Genomic DNA, 23,653 nt, shown 5'->3' on the forward strand with positions numbered 1-23,653 from the left:
GAGTTTATAACAGCGAATCGTGTGAAAGCATTGGTAGTTGCCCAGTGTTACGGTGTTTTAAGCGATGTCCCTAGCTGTGTGCGTTACACATGATTAGGGGGTTCCGGTGACCAACGGCAGTGAAGGGACTTAAAAGGTAAAATGAAGTAAACGCTCGCTGAGTAAAGTACGTTGTGGATTTGAATAATTATTTATCCTAGTGAGTATCTGTCTCTTGAAAAAGCGATCTCACCTCTTAGTTACGCGCCCCCTAAATACTCGAAACTTTTTGGTTATCTTTCTTTTATTTCAGCAATTTCATGCACGATTATTGCAAAGGGACTTTGATTATGTTATTTGCCGGATTAACCGTGTGAAGTTTGAGAATTTTGATGTGACAATAAACGCCTGATACAAAATATTTTTGTTTACATTTAACTTAATAAACCGATTCAGATTATGGAAGACATAAGAAAACTCATACTGTATTTATTTGAGGCTTGTGTTTCATCACACTCGTTCTTATTCACTATAAGATATGATGGCGAGCGCTACGGCAAATGCGCTCACTTTGGTTTATTGAAGGGCGTATCAGCAATTCTGCCGAGGACACTAGCTATTGGACGACATATTCCGTAAAATACACCCTACATTTATCCTCATAACGGATAATTTACAGAATAATTCTCTGTAAAAATAACAGGTATCCCTAAAATACGGAATAATGTTTATGGTACAAAATGTAAACGCCACTCTTTCTGATTTCGTATTTTGCACCAGTTTGGGACAGACGAGTTATATAATATATTGGTTTCTACTGGCAGACCACGTTTCGTTTTGCACAGATTGATAGCATCACGATAGGGCATTTTGCCGCCGGGAATTCTTGCGGGAAACCATGGTAGCTTCATGCTGCAAAAATGTATTGCCATTTAAAGGAGATAAAAATAGCTGTGTGGGAGTGACAAACTATCCGGTATGGTAACATGGTTCAGTATCCGCAGTGAGGTACATCGGTCGACAATTTCTTAAGCCTCACATGAAGGAGTAAATTTTAAGTAACTTGATGAAGCCTGGCGATTTCCTGATAAAGTACATGCAGAAATATTCCGTGAGTTATCTTTAACTTTTCTGGAGTGAAACGACGCCACCCTGTATAAAATTGAGGACAAATGGTATAAATTTGGTGAACTACGGGAGAATGTGGGATCGGGAGATATTAGTTGGGTTTGATTAGACCGTGTTAGTGGAGTAGCAATATGTGATAAAATAACTCCTTACCTTGAAAAAACGGCATTAAGAGGATTGATGATTAACTCCTCCTCTTTATGTTTACTGAAACATTGAGGGGCTCCAAAAACTGAAACTAAAGTTGAGGTGTTGAACACAAATGACAATGAACATCCGTAGGAATTTGTGACGCAACTCTATAGAGCGTAAGTTTCATTAGCAGATGACGGGATGCTCAAAGGTTTATATACCGAATTTTGGGTGCCAGCGCAGCAGTCTATAGTCGAATGAAGATCAGACGCTTCTTCATTCTTTATTCGGCGTCGATTATTGTGAGCGGCGCTTTGAAATTCATTCACTCCCAGTGTTACAGTCCGAAGAATGTCCCACGGTGACTTAGACGATGAATGATTATAAATTAGAGAGCATAATTTGGTGTACACAATACAAACTGGCTATCGGACAAACAGCGGACATCACCTCTGAAGGAGTGGTGGCATCATAAATAGGAACAGAAAAGCATAAAAGAACGGTCACTCGGATGATGTGGAGATAAAGGTCCAGCTAAATATTCAAGATGATCATGAACTGCAAATACAAAAACTGGTGCTAAAGACAACTACATCGCAAAACCTTCGCCCGAAAAAGATGACAACAAGGTAAAAATAAACTTGAATTATAGTTCCGTCCTATCAGTCGTAATTGCTGTGCTTTACACAAAATCAAAGAGAGCATGATGTCAATTATCAACTACTATCCTTTTCATAATAACGGTGATGGTTGCAGGGCAATAGAAAATAAGAAAGAACAATACATGTCACTCGCTAAAAACTGTTGGGGTTTCCTGAGCGCCATTCTAACGCGATACGTGTTTTTTGTAAGGTATGACGTCATATTTGTTGCGTAGTTGACCGTTTGTCAAGTTCGGGAGCCTTAACCAATAGCGCATCTTTCCGCTGGTGCCATACAAATTAAAAATGTTACCAATCGTTATTCGCAACTGGCACCTCTCGATTCCTCCCAATAAATAAGATATATGCAAAAGCGTTGTCCCCCTTTTTCAGGCGGTTTGAAATACATAACGTGCAATAACAAATTGTCTTAAAAATTGTCTTGGAAAATATCTGTATTTTGAAAATTTTGCCTTTAAAAAGCTTTCAAAATAATCCATGAGACCGGAAAGTAAATGTGAATTTTTACATCCATCTAGGAACTTCAATTTCATGCTTGTTGAATCATCGATACTGCTAAACAGCAGTATCGGAGATGCGTAAGGAGAGTAGTAATGGAAAGACAGATTGACATATGGGAAATCCGATTTTGGGCGTGAATAATTTGTGTTAGTCAGTGCATCTTGTAGACTTTAATTTTTCATTTAAATTTGTTTCATTATTCTTTAAAGTAACCATAAAATGTGTGCCTAATGGGCCGTAAATCCTATTTGGCGCACCAGAAATAAATGATGGCAGTAAATTTGTCGGAAAGTTTGCGTAAAATAAATGTGCATAAAAACCTTATATTTACATTTTGCAGCCGGATGATTAACGGAATAAGATAATTTGTTTGGAAGGCGTGAACGCATCCAAATTGGAGCACTTGCTCCTCACGGATTGGTAACAACCAAATGAAGTAAAATGTTTATAAATATGTAATCATACGGGCACATGATAGGTTATCCAAATTTAGTTCGTTTTTTATCTACGAGACAGCTTCACGATCATGCTATACTGCTAAAATTAGGCGAACTTCTTGTAAGTTAGACTGTACCATGTTTAGACAACGGAAACCAAGCCTGCTAATAGGGAAAATCTTCAGCGTTGTTCTCAGCTTAGCCTTCCGAATGTGAGAAGAAAATCCCTGGATTTTGAGCTGGGTGTTATGTTATACCTCGCATCCGGAAATATTTCATTATTCGAGGGAGTATATGCATTAACCATTTGATTCTTTTTAGTGGGTTTCATTTAAAATTGTTAGTGGTCTACATACCTCCTGTAATTTTAAAAAACGGAATGATTTCAAAAGAAAATTGGTGTCAGGCATAAGGACAGATAAACTCGCCCATAGGTTATCTGGTCCAGTGTGTTTAATAAAACCTAAAATTCCACATATACGCAAGCAGCTCCACGAAATCACAATATATAGTCATCGCGCAGAAAGTATAATAGCAAGCTAGAGTGTATTCTGAAAATTTCTCTGTGACTTCGGCCCTCGTCAATCATAGAACTTCGACCGGACCAAAACTTTCATATTTTTCTACCCACTAATAACCGGAAAACAACCCTCTGATAAACTAAATGTTCGAGCTGGAGTCTATTCTGAAACTTTCTACGTCATTTTGGTCCTCTTCAATCGTAAAGTAGTGATCCGACAAAAAATTACAACATATTATATTTTTGTACTCACTAATAACTGAAAAACAACTCTTGACAAATCGTTAATTCGCCTAAATTGGTCGTCAATTTGCGCTTGTGATGAAATTCACAGAGGCATCCGACTATAGCGCTGTGCGTGTGGCCGTTTTGAAGCAAAATTCATCATCTAAGAAATGTGATTTGATTTAACTAAACCATTCAAGCTTTCTGTCAAACTGACTATGGTGGTCCCATTTTGACGACTCAATATTACGATGTTTCTATTGCGTAACCTAAACGGCTCAGAACGCCACCTTAATTTCCTGTGCATCGCTCATTGCGGAGTAACCCGACAAAGCCTGACAAGAATCGAACGCGCAATCTTTCAAAATTCATTCCTGTGTCCACCGATTCATGCTCCCAGGATGTTCTTTATCAAGTTTACGTGCTCTTCAGTTTATTAGTGAAGTTCTCCGGGTAGCGCATGCATTTGTTTCTGAAGGACGTCTGCTTAAAAATCAAGCTTAATTTACCGTCTGTAATTTGTTTAGGCTATTGAACGTACTGTATCGCGCCGTATATTTAGCACGATATTGGATGTATTGTGCTATGCATATAGCCATATTACACTAGTCCAAAATTTGCCGATTATTTGTAACTTCACAACAAGAGGTAGGATCTATATCTGGAATTAAGTATCAAAACTGAACCGTTAGTTCGGACCCAGGCACATCATCCATTTTGATGATAATGATCGCTTAATTGCTGTTAGCTAGCAAAGGATTTTAGAATTATTTACAAACCGTTTTAATCCTTGTTCACCGTTACAATTTCTTGCATGACGCTGACTAACAAATACCAAATCCAAACAGTTGGAACAACTGCATGTTCTTCAGTTGTACTTATGAATGCAAAGTGTGCTTGCTTGACCAAAGTCACGAAATTTATGAGCAACGTGACAACATTTTCTGAGAGTGCAAAAACGTGAAACGGAACCGACAAAGACCGAAAGCGTACCAAAGTTTCCTCAAATTTTTACAAAGCAGATTCCCAAAAACTTGATTGCTTATTTTCGACTCAATGGTAATTGTGGAAACTAGGAATTTAGGAACCACCCATAACCTTTCTATCCACCATAACTGCATGTGTATATGTGTGCATGGAATTTGGAGAGTTTTTCTGTTACAGGCATCCGGCTAGGTTGGAACTCCAAGGAACAGTCATTTTCATCTCTATTGGGAATTACCAATAGATACTTTTTACAGAATCTGCGGTGGGAACAACTCAGGTAGGACGTACTCCCGGTCAACTTTCAAGCATGGAAACCACATTACGCTCCTACACGTTTCAACGAAATCCCAAAGCAACAACAACTCAGGTGGCATTTTCACGCATCTGGCCGCATGTTAAATGCTCGAAAAAACTTTGAGACGTCATGGACGTTAGTCGGCGCAATTGTCTATCAAACACCGATAGGTGTGCAAGATTTCACCGTCTGAGAAGGTTAAACTTTGTAAAATTTATCAGTCATCACAAATTCACGTACATAATTCTAGACGTTCTGTTCATCGGAATAAAAAACGGAAGACATGCGGTGATGCTTGAACGGATTCGATTATTAGCTCGTTTTCACGAGATCGTTACTGTTTTGTCCCACACTGAGAACTCATATGGAATACAATCGCTGTATTGTAATTCTGACCAGGCTATGTCTCAATGAATACTCTGATGCATAGGCACGCATAAAATGATGGTGAGCAATCATGGCTGCTAGAAACGTTTTGGAATTCGGTTCTCTTTTTACGATCAAAGGTCTGACAAGTAGTTCTTGATAAATTATATAGATTCACGACCAAAGAAAATATTAAAATAGACAGCAACGAAAAATGCATCAAAACGCGCCTGCACCGACTGGCAAGGATGTTAAATCGTGCAATTTCACGGACCAACAACTCTTCCACAAACAATGCGAGAGCAACCCTTCCAATGTATAAGTTTTAATAAACGTCCAACCGAAGACCGTAATTCGAGATAAATTACTGAATTACTTTTTATTTCTAATCTACCCTGGGAGGATCAACGGTTTGCTACAAACGTTGAGCGGAAACATTCAGCACCGGGTGATTTATGTGTATTGCATTCAGATTAAATAAAGCAACGTTTGATGCCAAAGCCATGTTATAGCACAACCCTCTTATCAAGATTGGCCAAGGCGACTATAACTATTCAGTATTTGCGGACAAAATGACTCACCTATAGCAGATATTCTGTTGCATTTCATTTGCGCTGATATTGTTTGTTTCATTCCGCCTCAAAAACAGCCAGCTGGCAGCAAAACAAGCAAATATAGCCTATTTAGCGGCAATTTGCACCTAAAATAGCCCACAAATCTCAGTTTTTAAATTGTGTTTAAAAGAATCTTTCATACAAGGAAAATTGAGCTGGGATCTAGAAACTGGAGGACGTCGTAAATACAATAAAATTTATTGCAATACAACAAATCCGACTTGCTTGATCTTGACCAATGTGACACTGAGTTACTCAACCTACACTAATTGGTTGTGAAACAAACTGGATTGAAACAAAACACCAAAAAACAGATCACTAGGTGCATACAGTAGCGGGAGAGGTGCAGGTTATGTCTTATAGATAACGCGACTTCAAAGCAATTGGACCAACTGAGTTTCATTGTGGACATTTTGTCGAATTACAAGTGGACCGGATGTGTTAATTGTTGGGCGATTAAATGGTCTTTGATCTGTAAGCCGAGCTGGGTCAATTTTTCGCATGGACATTTTGCATGCATCCCCATTGACACACGATTCTACCGAACCTTCCGGCATCCACTAGAACGCAGGGGTTTGTGAAAACCGTCATGATCCTTAGGGCCTCACAATTGACCTTTGGTCTCGACAGCCAATTATCCATGTGGCTATCCTTCCCTAGCACGTGTCGCATCTTGAACTCGTACTACTGTAACCATGCGCAAGATTTTCGCAAGGACATCTGGCAGTCATGGTCCATTTCGGAGGCCCCGAGTCGTCCTTTACATTAAGTTTTATGCCATCAAGCATTACCAAAACTTATCTAGGGCCCAGACAATTGTTGATCATTTTTCTCAATACCTGAGTTCTTTTGCTCAGCGGTACCCAAACCTTAAATTGAACATTCAGTAGCCAAATTAGTCTGCTTTAGGACTACGCTGATACAGACGTCATTAGCGTCCGCTACAACAGCAAATTTATCTAAAAACTGAGCAGTTTTAGGGTCAGTTTCTGAAGTCTCCGTGCTTCGGAAGTTTCATGTGATTTTTCCTTCGTTTTCAATTTTCGATGTTGCCCACGCACGTCCTACAGATGCGTTGGAATCCTTAACAATCAGCCGTTGCTCGTTGAAGAAACTGCATTGTGGACCACTTTGAATTCCAAATACCTCATCCTGGAACTTGGCCAAGTTTCTCTACAGTGGGCTAACCTCTGTTTAACGCACTTTATGCTAAAGCAGTGTCAACGGACTTTAGGCGGACTGGCTCTTAGCTTCGGGTGAATGTCATACACAACGCTGTTGGCTCCATGCACAGCAAAATTCTGTCACCACCTCCATGCTAGAAGTCTCTGGCTCGGGAATGTGAGTGATGCCACCTACTAACCAAGTGGCAGCCGTCTGTATTTATATGGAGGTTCCCAACCGTGATCGTCGCCGTTACCTGGTTTGCACACTTCATGACTCGTTGAAAGAATTTTAACTCAAGTCAAATGCCCGGGGTAATAGGAAATATTCGCGACAGCTACACCTCAACTTGCGTCATTTTCTTCAAAATCCGAAACTTTTTGCAAAAGCGATACTCCTCATTCGTCTTCTCTAGAACCACAATGTAAGAGTTGTGTGCAATTTCGGCCTTTTCGATTGTACCATTGCTTAATATACCTTGAGCCTGTGTATAGCCCGCTTGAAGCGGCAGATGACGGGCACCTCAAGGTCGAACGCAATTGGATGAGAGTAAAATATTATCTTCAGTCCACGAGCATAAGCCAAATGGATCTTCATCCCCTGTAAACTGTTTGAAGGAGTATATTGATGGTCCTTTACCAACCGAAAGCTCTCGTGCACGCAGATCTCTCAGTGCAGAATCACCTTCAATCTTGACTGCGATATAACCTGTCACTCATTTTACTCACTTTCGTTTGACCACGGATTTTGCACTCTTGAGAAAATCTGCTTTTACGTTTGCTTGCTCTATGCCAACGCCAACTGGGAATGTGTGATGCGCCGATCTGACGCCTGTGCGTCCTTTCTTTGATGAATCACTTCTCTTTTGCGACTGTCACATGGACAGTGGCACCAAGTCCCGTACCGCTTACACCGATTCCTCCACCAGTTGCTTTTGTCAACCGCAACTGTTTAAAAAGCGCAGGCTTTAAACCTTTGACGAACTGTTAAGACGGCAATTTCCGACGCGAAACTCCGCCCAGTCCCAGCGAAACCTTATCCGACGCACGCTGCACGATGGCAAACAACATGGTCGGAAAAATTTCATACTACCTGCACGACTCGTTGGAAGCCTCCGCCCTTGAACGCCTACTAACTCTTGTGATAGAGACCAATTTATAAGTAGGTCACGTTGGCCTAGATTGTGTAATAGTGAATAAATGACGCCCTGTTGATAGATGATACCATACAGTAAAAACGCCGTTCCCTATTTGCCATCATCTTAAGAGCTTTATCATCATAATCGACAGAGAACGGCTACCATGTACACGAATAACTTGGCAAAACGTTCGGAGAAACTGCGTATTTGTGACATCAGTTGATAAAATTTCTTTTAAAGTGTAATTTTGGGTTAACGATTGCTCGCCGTTCCTTGCAAATGCGTCTTTTGCGCAGATGAGTATAAACTGTTCTTGAGTTGCCTGAAATTCCGTGAAAAACCTAGCAAATCAATCTATAAATTAAAATGATTATTAGTTGTAGCGAATTATTCCCAGACACCTGTTTTGCAAAGTTATAGGAGCTTATACGTTCACCTATTAAGTTAAAATATGAATATACTTACACGCTGCTGCTGCCGCTCGAGCGAATGTCTAATCAAAATATTTCCACTTCATAGTTGTCAGCGGTTGCGATGTCAGGTGTGGTAATATCTCCCGTCATATTTTCGGTCATATATTACAATCGGAGATCTTGCGTCATATCATAATCGTTGCCCGGTTTCTTGGGCAGGAACACCCAACCGACAAAGTAATGGGCAGCAAATCCATGCTTCATTAATGGTAATGATTGTGTCTGATGCTGCCTACGGTTGAAATTTTCTTTAGGTTCTTTATTTCAAGATTTTTAATTTCTGGTTTAGTTAAAATTTTTAGTTTATCTTTACTTTTCGTTGGGTTAGAGTGCAAATTTTATCCCTGTGATCCTAAACAAGGCACATACTTTCCGAAATATCTTAATCCGCATTTATGCAACATTTGAAAAAACAAAACCCGAGAATTCTTATTCTTAACATTCTTCGGCGCCAGCTGTAAAGAAGGGGGTCGGTCAAATAATGTGCGCTATTCGAGGTTTTCTATCAGCATGAGTTTTTTTGTGCAAATGAGGTTAGGTCTAGTGTAAGTTCCAAAAAGAGAGTTACACATTTTTTTTCAGAAATTTCCAGACATGAATTCTGTGCGAGCGGTGAACTTAAAGCTGCCTATTCCGAAAACTTAGCGTATAAATAGTATACGCACGCTTGTGGGTTTCCTTGCATAACCCGTAAATGTCGTTCGAGTATTGCTTACAAGTGCACTTTGTGTTAAAAGGTAGGTATTGCGTCACTGTGAAAATGCCCTCAATGATGACACGATCAATTTTCTTCTACGCATTGTCGGTCTCCATAAAAAAATTTTAGATGAAAACCCGGCGTTTCCGTTAAGTATATCCATTTTGACCACAAAATTATCACTAGTAGAAAGAAACCACAAAAGTAGTCCATTGTGATCACAAGGTGCAAGAATATTCTACGTCGCTTGGGGACGTGCTTCGCTCACCCATTAACCAGATGCATTTAGGTATTGCTTTCTGGATACTTGGTTTTGGAGAACCTCAGTTGCCTGATAAGCTCCCTGAATTTGGTGATTTCAAACGCAGCTCAATATTACTCGTCAGTTTCATGTAAATTATTCTGTCAATTTTGTTTCAACATATGACTCATGTATGGAAATATGCCCAGCTTCAACTCAATTTGAAATATATCTTTGCTCTGACAGGAATATGCACTAAGTGGTGACTAAATACACCAACAATAAACGAGTGAAACAGTGTACACAAATTTAAGAAATAATTGTTCAAAAATTTTTGAAAGTGATGCGTATTCGTTTTTTCACTGAATGCGGATTGTTAGTCGTACAAATGGCTAATAATCGGTGAGCGGAATTTTCGTCTGCTAGGCTGGCATTCATTTATAGAATCAAAAAACGTACGGTTGAATTAAGTTTTCATGCCTGATAGCATATTGTGCGCATAGACACCTAAAGTTGAGGAATATCGTGACTGTTGCCCCGTGGGCGGCAATGTTTTATACGAGGTTCCCATTTGACGGGTACGAAACTCACATATAGGCACTGTTGGCGGGTATTTCTCAGAGGATATTTAGTGTCAGCCTATACAGATGAAGTGCAGAAGTGCACTACAAAGTACATTTAGAATGTTAGATTCTTGAAGAGATCCAAGTTTCCTGAATAAATCTGATGGTTTTGGGGTTAAACATTTCAGCCATAAGATAGCCAAAAGCCCTTGAAAAAACCGCACCTGGCACATGGAATTCAATTAGTCAGGTGCGATTATTGACTTTTGTCAACCTGATATTCCGGTTGCGCGAAATGCGATAACTAAACTCACCGTTCATCCGGAATCGGATAAAAGCGGGATAAAAGCAGCCAATCGTTGGATGTAGGCTATTATCATGGTTTGTCTGCCGAATCGGGGCTAGCATTAAACCTTGGTCCAAATTCACGTTACCTTCTGATGCAAGGAATGACCAGAATTGTGTGAATAGGCGAACAACTGCTAGACGCCATGAAATGTACCGCGATATTATAAAATTCGTTCTACGCAAAAATCACCGCGGATCAGACATTCACGTTAGGAGCCTGAAAACTGGAGCAGATCCACATGTCTTTTGTTGGGCGAATGGAGCGGAGCAAATAAGAAAAAAGTGCATTAATTTAAAAGAATAAACCTACCCGACCAGAAGACGCTAGGTTTGGGGCGACTCAGTCGATCAAGATAAACTTTGATGCTACAACTGGATTTGCGCAGTTCTTTTATGCTGAATTCGTTTGCAAAGAAAGGGAATCGTTTTGGTGCATATATTGTTTGCCTGTCTTGTTTTTTTGTAAGACATCGTCAGCCGCAAGACAAAGTGGTACCCCTGTGAAACGATCAAGCGTCGCATTCGTGGCATTCGTTTACACGGAATAAGACGCACAGCTGTAATTTCTTAAGCTTATTTTTCTTCATGCAGCTTCAAAATTCCAACCAAAGGTGACCAATATTTTACCCGCAACCCGACAAACCAGTGAACGTCTTACTGCTTTCTTGAGCGGCACCTCCTTAGTAACCTGAACGTATGAACAATCGACCCACTTAAGTGGTATCTCTCGAGCGATTTAAAACTTCCACTGGTCTGACCATTATCCCCGCTGTTTTGCATTGTCTCCGTCTGCCGTCATAAGTTTATCTTAAACTGCTTACGTTGAATCATATTTCCAGGCACTTGGATAGTAAACTAATAACTATCACACATATACACTACTCATTGTATTTAGACAGTTTTAACAACGTAACAAATGTTCAGCGGCTGGCTAGTGCTTGGAGAAAACGCGTCCTCAATGAGTCAGATGCTACAGATAATGCTTTCAAGCAACGACATGTCCCAGTGAATATTTTACTTTCAAACCTTACAGGAAAGGACGTCTATCCAGATGCTTTTTCTACTGACTAGGTTCACCTATAAATGATATTTTTTTAACAGACAGGCGCTTCAACCATCTTACCAGGATAATTTCATTGATTTTACCTCTGAGTTCAGTGTTTGATATTCCCCATTTAAAAGACCTAAAAGTTGCTTGTGTGTTTGATCTAAAGTTGAAAAATATGTGACCAAATATGCCATGCAGCCTTTCCAGAGTTTGCCAACACAATTGCATACACTAAAGTACCACAACGTACTAATTTATTGCAGTAAAAAAACGTTTTTTTAGGGTTACAAAAATTTTCGACAAACTTCAAAGGCTTTTGTGTTTCCTTAAAAGTTTCCTAAAAAATAACTGTCTGATCTTTGAATTTCCTCACGTTCCCTAGTAGGTCTCAAACCATGTTCATCTTTGACTGACCCCCGAGCACACGAAGGGCTGTCCGGCCAAGTGTGTCATACGGTAGCAACAACGTAAGTGAATACTTTCTTATTCGTCGTCCTCGTCAAAGAGCGTAGAACTTATGTAGTCCTATGTATGTCAAAGCCACAGCAAATGTGTAGATTGTGTGAACTTAACTGACTAGAATTGGAGCCCGTACGAGGGCTTAGAAAGTAAACAGTAAATTGCATCATTTGCTTAATGATGTGACCGTCATTGAATTACCCAATCTTATCTCGTTTTGATGGTCATGTGAGTAGGTGAAATTTCCAAATCAATCCGCTCGAAAATCCACAAATATAACCTTTCCCATGTTTAAAAGTTCGTTCTGAATATCACCCTAACGGCTAGGTTCATCGGAGTGATTAGTTTATCTACCCGACCAGTGGTCACTATTTTCTTAGGAGATGGAGTCCCACAGAATGTACGAGGGTATGTTTTGAGGCGTCAGAGTCTCCTTTGGAATTCAGCCATTCCTCTTCGATCCGGGACGACAACTGCAAAGATGGAAATGCACAACAACTTTCGCTTCTTCAGGGATTTTGTGCACAACAGCTCAAAATGTCCCCCTAATAACGAAAACTAGTAGTGTGTGGTTTATGGAACCTAAATCACCTCTTTGGCGACGCTGGGTGAGAATGTGGCAATTAGTTTATTTATGACTACTGTTCCGATTGAGTCTCGTGATGACCGAGGTTCGCTATAATTGTTGCCTAAAAGATGTGCAAAAATATTTTATGATGAGTAGTCGGTCAGCTCAGTGACATGCACCGGGGACTCCATACATAGCTGAAGTCTGGAAAATGACTTGTACATCTTGAAAAGACATCCAATTTCTCTGAAGGCAATTGTGTCGTCGGTGACTATGCATGTCATTTTCCACAGTGGTCTTCAGCGCAGAACAACACACTTATTGTCTTAACGCGAAGTGAAATTATCGGGTTACAAACACCAGTGACTTTGCTGCAAATTCAACGTGAAATACTTTTCGGCAAGTTAACTGCCACCGCAGTTAACTTGATTACTGCATGAAAGGGAAATTGTGCTGAAGAAAACAGTAGCCACAATGGGAATCTTTCAGTATCAAAACCATCTCCAAATACGGGACGCGTTTTGTTTTACAAAAAACTTACGGCCATCCGGGAGCTTCTGGTTTCCCCTCTGAACTTAGGAAGCACATTGCTTAGGTATAGTTGGATGCGGGTGCAAAGTGGAAGGTTACAAACTAAAGGCATACCATAGATTGATATCTTGTCGGTAAATCTGCGCTCTGAAGGTGAGCGACGGCACTATATTATTGGGCACGCCTATCCATCGACTGATCATTCCTCTGCATTTACAAGCGGCATTTGGTGGTGTAAAGCTTACACAGTTGAGCGGTGATGGTAGTGCCATAATGAATAGTCCCAACTTGAAACCAAGATCAATGAATTTCAAACGTTTCTCTGGGACAGTGATAGCCATTCATGATGATTGACTCAACTAACATTTGGGTGCGTACGCTTTCATTATTTGACGCATATACAGTTGCATGAATATGATATATACAATATATACATTGTACTTTTGTAATGTGGTAAATGAAACACAAGGATTGAGATCCGTGGTCCTGTACCTACAAATATAATGCGTCTCAAATTTCAGCAGCATTTCTGTAGAAACGGCTACGTCTCTCGCAAGTGTGTCGTTAAAATCATGATATCATAATACAGTATGACGCAACAAACTTCGTGGAGTTCATTCAATGCAGTGCGGTAGACCAAATACTCCATGACCCTCAAGTTATACCAACTCAATGACTGATCAATAGACGTTTTGTCTTAACTATGAAGCTACCTGCATTACGCATAACATGGGCCCCACACATCTTGTTTGCATTCCTCGGCCTGCATATATCAACGGTAGGCCATAAAATGCTCCTCCAGGCGTTTGGTTACCACCCGCTGAAGAGGGCGAAATATCCCTGGAAAGGTCGCGAATGGCAGTATGTAACACAAGTTGGGACGACACCAAATGTAAGCTTGAAAATTTGCTCCAAATGATCGGATTTGTTACTAGCCACTCGATGAAGCATAACCAAATAACGCATTTGCTGTGAATGAACACTGAGTATCAAAGTGTTGGTAACGGTTAGGATCTCTGTATCCTCAGAAACAGTCTGCAATCAGTGAATACCTTGAGCTTGTCACAACAACCGTGTCATACACAACAACCATGTCATAAGGCCTCCTGGTTTAGCTAATCTGGTTGTCACCACCACAAATGGCGTAAATTAAAAAAATGCTCTTCCTAGCTTTGTTGCCTCGCAAGTGATTTCATTCTTTCAATTATGCGTTTGGATTATATAATTGGTATAAAGAAACAAAAAATAAAAACGCGCAATTATATTTTCATGTTATTTCACTGATGGATGAAGCATTACGCTAAGAAAAGAAACTTCTACGGTTTGAGGTCACGATAATACTAGGCCGCTGTGGAAAATCTGCTCTGAAAATTGTGTTTGTCTGTTCTGCCAACGACAATAAAATAACTTTCGAGCAATTGAAATTCATAACATGCATCAATGAATTATTCCAAATTCAGAATATTACTGTGGCGCATTTAATGGAAGACTTCCCGAGCAATATCTTATTACTAGCAGGGTACTTTTCGTTAGTTCATTTTAAGCCTTTGTCGTGATCGAACGTACAAAAATACTTGGTGTGACAAGCGCTTGAGGACTTGTGGTGCATCCTTTCCTCTCCAACCATAATTAGAATAATTACTGAAAATGACCTGCCCAAATTTCCCCACAGGCATGTTGCATTTAGGCCTTGACTAAAGAGTTTTCAAAATTCAGATTGCCTATGATAAAGACGGCTGGATGTATCGTCTAAAATGAACAGAAACCGTGTTGGACGAAGAATAATATTTGGTATCTTGGGAATGGCATTACACAATCGCAAGCCTGCGGCGAATATCAGAGAAAATTTAATTCATATTTTTTGTTTTTGGTTAACTTGTCAATGGGTTCCGGTGTCCATCAAAGAACAATAGATTATTCTGATGAATAGCAACTTTCCTGGGTTTAAATATTTGAGATTTATTCTGATCAGGTGATTCTAATGTTGTAGCTGCAGTGGAATATTCCATATCACCAATGGAATAAAAATATCTCTGAATCGCACAGTGACGGAGGATAGTTCATCGGACTATTATAATTAATTTAATTGTGTATAACTTACAAGAAAATATAATGAGTAATTTTTGGCGTAATTTGTTTCGAAATCAGTTGAACATGTTGGAGGTAAGGTAAATAACAACTGCACAGGTAAGCCCACACAAGCAACCAATCTGAGGTAAAAAGAAGGAATTCTAGTGATTGTGTTTCCTGACATCACAAGCGCTGGTTGTCTTATACCTATCAACGATTCGCTGAAAATCCTACCAATAATATAAAAAATTTATGCAAACACCTGATTTANAGGTCAATTTACTCCCGGCCTTCGCCAAAAATGATTTTTAGATACTCAACCGCTAAAACTCACGTCTTTCTAAAACGCTCGCTAATCTAGCATGACTACTATTTATGTGCTGTTCGCGCGCCCGAGCAGATTCTTATTGGCACCTAAAAGGTGTTTGATACACATTCTCACCAAGTAATGGTGGAAAAAAATCTATATAGACTGATGAAACGCCGCAAAATAATTTTAGATTAAATTCATTGGCATCCAGGAACTTCTGAATTTTTAGGCAGCGCAGCCAGAAATGTGTGCGTCAGCGCCCTAGAAGCAGTAATCACGAAGCACCAGGAATACGAACTGTAGTTATCACCAAGGTAGTTCACTAATACTCAAGTCGTCCTGGGTGTCTTTTTGTCCGCTGCTTTTTGAGCATGGAAATCTAAACAATGTGGACAGTTCCAATAGGTTTCATTGTGTACTCTTGTCAAAGAGATGACGAGAGCCAACTGTTGCGTCCTAGGATCGAACTCACAATTTATTGTATTTTCAAGTTTGACATGATAAAACCCGCAACATCAAAACGGGAAAGCTTGGTGATCGCTCCTAAAGTGGCAACTCGTTAGTAGCTTCTGTTATCAACTAACCGCTGCGAATTATAGGTGATTTTTGATTTCAAAAATTGTAACCTAATTATAAACATTAGTGGTTTGTAAATACAGCAGCCATTCAGCCCCTGCGTTTTTTCATTTAGGACGCACCTTTAGATGTCAGATTTATGAACAAGTTTTGTTGCTGGCGCTCCTAGTAGGACAAGGCGTTCCCCCTGTAATCAACTTTCAGCTGTGAAAGGATGCTGAAAGAGAGGCGCTCGGCTTTTAACTTCGGCATCTCTCCGATTGCTTCGACACGCTTATCACAACTCCACAGTGATGCGAAAACCGGAACTAAACTTTATTGATTACAAACGAAGGTGGTTTATGACCGCTCAGCCTTTCAAGACTTTAGGTTTTCCACATAAACGAACGTCTTGCCGCTGGCTAATTCAACGTATTATCGCGCAAAGCTGTGGGCATTCGTTCAATAATTGAAATAATGCCCTAGCTGGGCGATACGGGAATACATGGCGGCGCAACACTGAGCGTCTGTTGAGTGGTAATTCCGATGTGTTCACAGTCAGCATAGCATCAAAGAAAGCTGAGCGATGCTGGAATTTTACTCCTTAGCAAGAGAAATTAGGCGAAGCGATCAATTCAGCCAAAGTTTCGATTGTCGGTACGACAGTTATCACGATTTTCTCGTTCAAAATACCCGCTTCCCTGGACTTCTTATTCTGATAGCCAAGCGGAGTATTTACAGTGGCACTAAAGACCACTATCCATATTAGAATGCCGTAGAAAGGATTTCAACAGTTTCAGCAGCCCCAGTTGGTGATACCTGAATGTACGTCCTGAAAGTTGCGTCAGTTCACCTGATAAATTAAAACAATTCCCGGGTCGTCCATCGAGGCTACTTATAAAGAAACACATTTCTGAAGCGTGGACATGCTTTCCCATTTAGATAAGATGAAATCAGGTATGTTCAGTGGAGCGAGGGAGTACTACTGATAATTTATGCTCTAAAGTTATATCTCTCAATTGTAGATTCTGGCGCTGAGCTTTAGTTCCCATGAGGTTAAATCGTGATTCCAGCCACAGTAGGAGTAGGCCCACCAGAAAAAACCGCACCAGCGTAGAAAACTCACTCTTCAAACGGGTCTGAGTTAAACATGGACTATATTCTCAGCGCGCAATTTGTGATTGTCAGCATCTAACTGGAGTACAGAATGGGCAGTTTGATTCATGCTTGCTGATTTGATGCCGAATGCAACATTTCTGTGATCCGTTGGCATTTCAGACGACTTGGTTCCTGGGGACATTGTCTGCTCCGGCTGACAATCGCACTGCTTGTTTGCCTCTCGCATAAAAACTCGGGAAAGTCAAGGTTTTATCGCACTGCTAATGACTGCAAGTATTGATGGAATATTGGTAGCGTTCTCCTTGGCTTTGCATCAGATTTTGGTTTCACAGAAGGAAAATACTGAGGATTACTGAATATCCTCAGAATACGACACTCACTATTTTCGAGTCTGATATTAAACACGTTTGACTTAGATGACTGTGTCGCTGCTATGGCATTCTGAGCTCCGTTTTCTAGACAGTTTCTCAAATTTAAAGTAATGATATACAGTGATAATGGGTTTAGCCTTGTTTCCAGAATCTCACATTGCCGAAATTTTTGCGACTTTTTAGCCATTAGTTGGATGCTACCAACGTCGTGTTTGCCCGATTTGCTTTCTGTCATTCAACATGATGTTTGTTTATCGCGTCTTCATATTGTGCGTGTCATACAAGCAAATCTTTACTAACTCACCCTATAATTAATGGCGCTTGCTCTCGCACGTTTGTATTGTGAATTCGTAACTTTACACAAGGAAAACGCAGGAACTTATCCATTGGGGTCTTCATTATTAGCGTCAGTTCCCAGTGCATTCTCAACCATAAATTTAAGGAGAAACAGAACGCTTATTGTCACTACTACTAATATTACATTCTGTGCCACTACTATCACATTTGTATAATTACACGACTCGCTCCAATCACCGAATACTTCCGGAGATACTGAACCACAACCAATATCAGTTGCCTCCAAATTACTTCAAAAAACGGCTTATGAGGAAAATGAATTAGACCTGTATTATTTATTTATTTATTCATTTTTGTGTGCGGTATGTTCACTGCAAGTATATTTTTATGTGCGTACGAACCACTAAAATACACCCAGCGTAGACTTTGGAAAATGCTGCCTCAGTATACCACCCTGGAAATTCTCTCCCAATTTTTTTCACTAAGTTCCTGGTAATCGCGTCGCAATATCAACCCAGAGCAAGGGAGCTCGTAGAACCGGGTTTCTTCAACCTATACAGTTTTGAAAACCTCGACCTTTGTCACGTTTACGGAGGACGCTATTATCCAGTTATATTCGTTGACACTAAACCGTTCATTTATGAATCACGTTGCAACTGATATACAGTAACTAACGTGCTAGTAAATACTGCCGAGGGGTATTTCCAAGTGAGTTACAACTTCTTTTTTTGAAATGGAAATCTGTAACAAAAAGCAGTTTGTTGGTGATATTAGCTGTTTAGAGGAGGGTTTGGCACCTAGTTGCTACCCAAACCCACCGACAACTTCGAATATGGATTTTAAAATCGGACGTTGGGTGGTGCTCTCATCTGGGTCGCCGTGTTTGCTGCACGCAGCAGAGCTGGTTAGGAAAGAGAGTCCACTTTAAAGCAGTGCTTTCTCATCCTTTTCATATTCATTGCTTCTGCAGTCACGCCATTCTTCAACACATAACGGTGCATATATTGCCGAAAGCTTCCACACGTGAGTCTTAGAAAGACCATCTCAAGAACAGACGGCCTGATGCGCGTAGCCGTGTGTGCATGACTTTTATTCTGCTGCTATGTGGAATAGGCAGGCGGAAGCCTGATACTGGTGAAAGGCACCAAGTTACTACTGAAGAATCCTATTATCGCTGGCTTCAGTAATTCATTTGCATAACATAGTTGGCGACATCCATTCGGTCAGCCGGTTTTCCGGTTAAAATGTGTTCCCCAGGCGGTAAAATTGAATTTCAGCATCTGGAGACATAAGCAGCTAACTTTTCACACATACACACAAAAACTCACATAGCTACTGATCTTGACAAAATCGTTTTCATTCTATCCAAAAGTAGGCAAAATCAGCAGCCTTTGCTATCCGGATGATGTGAGTAGTCAAAACCAAAATTGGTGTTTTTGACAAATGTTGTTGTTCTTGTTGTTCTTGTTGTTCTCAATGTGCACTCTACATTACTGTTTTATGAATGCCAGTGCTGAAAGGGCCCAAGATTGACAAACGTTTAGGAGAGTAGTAAGTTTGAACCTGATATGCGTAACATCCAAACTCCAAGAGTAACAGAATGTGCATGCGTGGCTTACTGTCATAAAGTCTACTGGCCCCAGTTTCGCGGTTGATTCTGTCAATCAGTTTACTTCAGAAAAATTTTAACAAATCTTCTGTGTGGCATAAGGTGATTAGAGTAAAAGGTATGTCTATTACACCAGAATGAAAGACGTTCTGTTGCACCATGACCAAAAGTCACGAGTGAAATATGGTAATCTTTCAAAAATTTGTGAACCGATACTTCGAAGCAAATTCAGATTTTGCGGAGATTGCACGTAACCGAACGAAGTACATGTCAGAAATAAATGTCACATTTACTGTGGAGATGTTAATGAAGCAAAAGTCAAGTTCGAATCCAGTACAAAAACCTGGTCCTCCTTGTATGTCAGAGTATTCGGGGCATTGTTGAGCTAGATATACATCACACTGCTGATCGCGCGAGCGCTCAAGCAACACAGTCTTTCAACCTCCATGCCAGGATATTCCACCCACCTTCAGAGTTCGTCATTCTGAAAACGAAATCCACCTTAACGTAGGGGTTTCCTCTCTTTTCCATCATTGAATTTCTTGATACGTATAACTCCTCGGAGGCAGCCGTGCACGCTCGAGTTACTCGTGCACGATCTGAGAGCGCACAAAATCAATTATGGGCTCCCGGTTAGGCGCCGTNTCAATTATGGACGCCCGGTTAGCCGCCGTTTGTATTAAACTTTCGGGTCTAAAGTCAAACCACCTAATATCCTCACTACACACTAAATTCGGATAATTAATTTCATATCACCAGGCTATCCTCCAAATAAATGCCCAGGTATTTAAGAGAGGTTGGTCTTGTTTCTTCTTATCTTTTCTGAAGGTTCCATCTTCCGCCCTTTTCATATATTTGCCTCCATATTGCTTGGTGTAGCACTCCTCTTCAGTATTTTCAAATATGGCATCCACTTTGTGCCTTGTTTGCAGCCAAGACCCTGAAAATACTCGTGCTTCACATCGAAAGCTTGATGTACCACTTCAGCCTATTAAGGTGATACACACTGATTGTATATCAGCCCCGTTTGAGCTTGGCTAAGCAACTGTACGAATCGAGAGCAGATATGAAGTGAGCACAAGCAAATGACAATATTGGACACCCATGTGGTCTACGTTTTCACGGTAGGCAATACGACGTATGTACGACAACGTTTTTTAACCAGATCCCAACCCATGTTTCAACCTGAGGTGGCATTTTTCTTTGGTGACTTACTAGACTCCAGTCATTTCATCAACTCAAGAAGCGGGGGATACGACTTTTCCGGAGACATTTATATTGAAGTATTTTTGTTTCTTCCCGTAAACTATCGTAGTTCCCTGCATTTTCTGGTTGTACCGGGATTTTGAAAGAATTATTATGGTATGAAAGAATAAATAACCTGTGACCCATTTGCTGAAACCACCTATTACGCAGCAGCACTGACTGAAGAACAATCCCGTTTGAGAACGCTTGTTTTGAGAATAACAGAAAAATTAAGGCTAGGTGGCAGGTAGATGTTTTTAAACATCATAAGCTGAAAAATGAAACAAGTTTGTCCGTAAGTGTTCCGCTACAGCTAAAGGCAATTTTCTGTGACAAAAATTTTGAGTGAAAGCAAAAATTCAAACAACTTTGGTCGACTGAAGCAACGCTCAAAATAATGTTTTTGGCACTGTTCAAAAGGCGCTTCATTATTGCCCTCGCAATTAAAAGTCCTCTCATTCAGTGAACAGCGAGCCGGACGTTGCTACGCTTTTTGAGCGCAGATGAATCCTTTTCTGGTGACGACGAAGTGTGTCTAGTCTTGAAAAACGTGTCCCACATAAAGCACAGTGAAATGGGTTCTGCCTTGAATGCACCCGCATATGTTTCCCGAAAGCGGTTCGGCCCACAGAACGTTTGCCACAAACGCGACACGAATGTGGTTGCTTCTTGTGGACTATTCCCTCAACGTGATGGACTGTAGCCTTATGTTGCTTGACGCTGAGACCATGCTTAAATTGCCTTCCGCCGCAATTACATGAATACTTCCTTCCATTCGAACGGAAACGTGGGCGTCCTTTAGATCTGTGTTCTATCACAGAGGGTTTGTCAGACCACCCTCATCTGTGTGGAAAGTCAATCTGGCACTCTTTACAGATTCTTTCTGTCCGATTGATTACAGGCGTGCCCAAAGCCCGGCCAAATGTTTTGATTCTTTGTTTTCACCAACGTGGACAACAACTTTGGAAGTTGTGGAGTTTATTTGCTGAAAACCGTTCTCCCGCGTTACTTCGGAGATATCCAAAAGAGACTGGTGCTCTGTCCGTGAAAGAGGGTGATAAATTAATTTACCAACATCCATGTCCAGGGTAAATCTATAAAACAAATTAGTTATTTTAGTGAGTAACCAACTGAACCTTCAAGTGGATTGTGAGACTTCATTGGTGATCTTTGTACTACCAAAGCCCTCCAAAATGTATCCTGCAAACACACTACAGAAAAACGGGGGCATCAGCTGTGGAACTTGTTGTCTAATACAATGATCACGTTGCACAAAGTTAATAAGATATCCTTATAATTAAATTTTAGCTAACCAAACCGTTACCCTCAGTACAATTTGCGTTCACAGCCTCTGATGGTATCAGTATCGAGTCTGAAGATATTACGAGTGCTGTGCAATTAAGTAGCAGTTCATCGTATAGTCCATACCCCCTGTGGTTGAATCGGGTGAAAAATAGTCTCAACACTACAAGAGTGGATAAGTTCACTAAAAGAAACATAGACTTATGTGGTTGCGTACTAGCGTATTTTCATAACACGCATAAAATTGATAATTACTGGATAAAACTAACAGTTGAATGGTAATTTTGCTTATGAACTGTCCCCCATACATTCACCGAAATATCGCTAAAGCGAAAAGTCTGTCGCTGCTTAAATTCTATTCTCTAGTCTAACATCGCATATTACTTAGAGCACATGGCATGCGTTTTTGGTTTGTTCGGAGCAAACCAAAACGACATTTCTAAAATAATGATATGCACCTTCTTCAGCAGAATACCAAGTTTATTCCCGGGACCAAAAGTTAGAGTGCATGCTGCCTAGGTCAGCAAAGAAGACTGCGGAACGAAACATCATTGGACTATCGTACTCACAAACATAGGAAAAATTTGTAAATTAGTCTCAGACGCTTCATCAGTGACAACATATGTATCGCGTCTGAAAAAGTATTCTCTAGATAATCTCAACAAGCGGTATCCAGTAGACCCAGAACACGGGCTTTATCCACGTTTCCAGAGTTGTGAATAAAAACTCAAACTGCAGGATCATTACTTCTGTCATCAAATTCTTTGTTGATTTTATCCATTTTAATATTCAAGTCACAATGCTTCGCAAGCATTAAGGTAGAATATTATTTATACTCCTTTATACTCCGACATACAAAACACCTCGGTGACAAAGAAGCGAGCTACACCAAGTCCCGTTTTCAAACACGATTCGAATGTTTGGGATATGTAGCGTAACCTAAAAACAGGGAGGGAAGATTCTGATGGATAAAGAAGAGCAGACTTTTGCACGCAAATTCAAATCAGAAGGTGTCTGCCGCTACTATATACATCATTCCACAGATTTACCACATCTATCCCATGAACGTCACGCAATATCTTCACATTCGTTTCGATTGCTTCACCGCCTAATGTGATATTGTCTCCGGATTAATTGTACCTATGCATGGATGCTTTGGTTGACTGTTAAAAGAGCAATGAAATATACATATAACTAACTTTACCTGAGCAGACGTAAAATTTGATAACGATTTGAGCACTTACGTGCACCAACAATAGAAAAATTTGTACTCTGCCTGAAATATTTTAGTCCTCAGAAAAATAGTATGCCAGAAGTTCTAATATATATTTTTTCAATATAAAAGATACACAATCTGTGCTTTCTGCAAGACCTGAAATAAAATGCGAGACAAGGAAACCATAACTGACTCCGTAGATATCTGACAGGTAGGCGTTAAATGAATATGTTGTTTTAAAAACTCAATATTTGGATGCCTTCTGAAACGAAGATAATTTCTTGACAGATTTTGCTTACCTTTTAACAGAACAGTAACTCAAATTATTTTTCTGCCGTAATTGAACAAACCTAACAGGCCTGCATTCATTTCTGCATCTGGAAGTTAACTTGAACACCGTTTATGAAAAACAACTAATATCGTGCGGGAAATTAAACATGCCGCAAACGCATGAAGGAATGCAAATCTTAGCTCATACGAATC

General features: G+C 40.2%; 1 protein-coding gene across 1 annotated transcript in view; it reads right to left on the bottom strand.

Annotated features, from left to right (window-relative positions):
- The window catches only part of T265_15086 (hypothetical protein), a gene marked incomplete at both ends in the record, with an annotated part of 226,933 nt that overhangs the window by 27,075 nt on the left and 176,205 nt on the right, over positions 1 to 23,653 (bottom strand). The window contains 2 exons of the mRNA XM_009176521.1: positions 12,569 to 12,666; positions 19,875 to 20,006. Of these exons, the coding sequence (XP_009174785.1) occupies positions 12,569 to 12,666; positions 19,875 to 20,006 (230 nt within the window). The remainder of the gene's footprint in view (positions 1 to 12,568; positions 12,667 to 19,874; positions 20,007 to 23,653) is intronic.

Source organism: Opisthorchis viverrini (assembly GCF_000715545.1).
Source record: "Opisthorchis viverrini unplaced genomic scaffold opera_v5_351, whole genome shotgun sequence".
NCBI lineage: Eukaryota > Metazoa > Platyhelminthes > Trematoda > Opisthorchiida > Opisthorchiidae > Opisthorchis > Opisthorchis viverrini.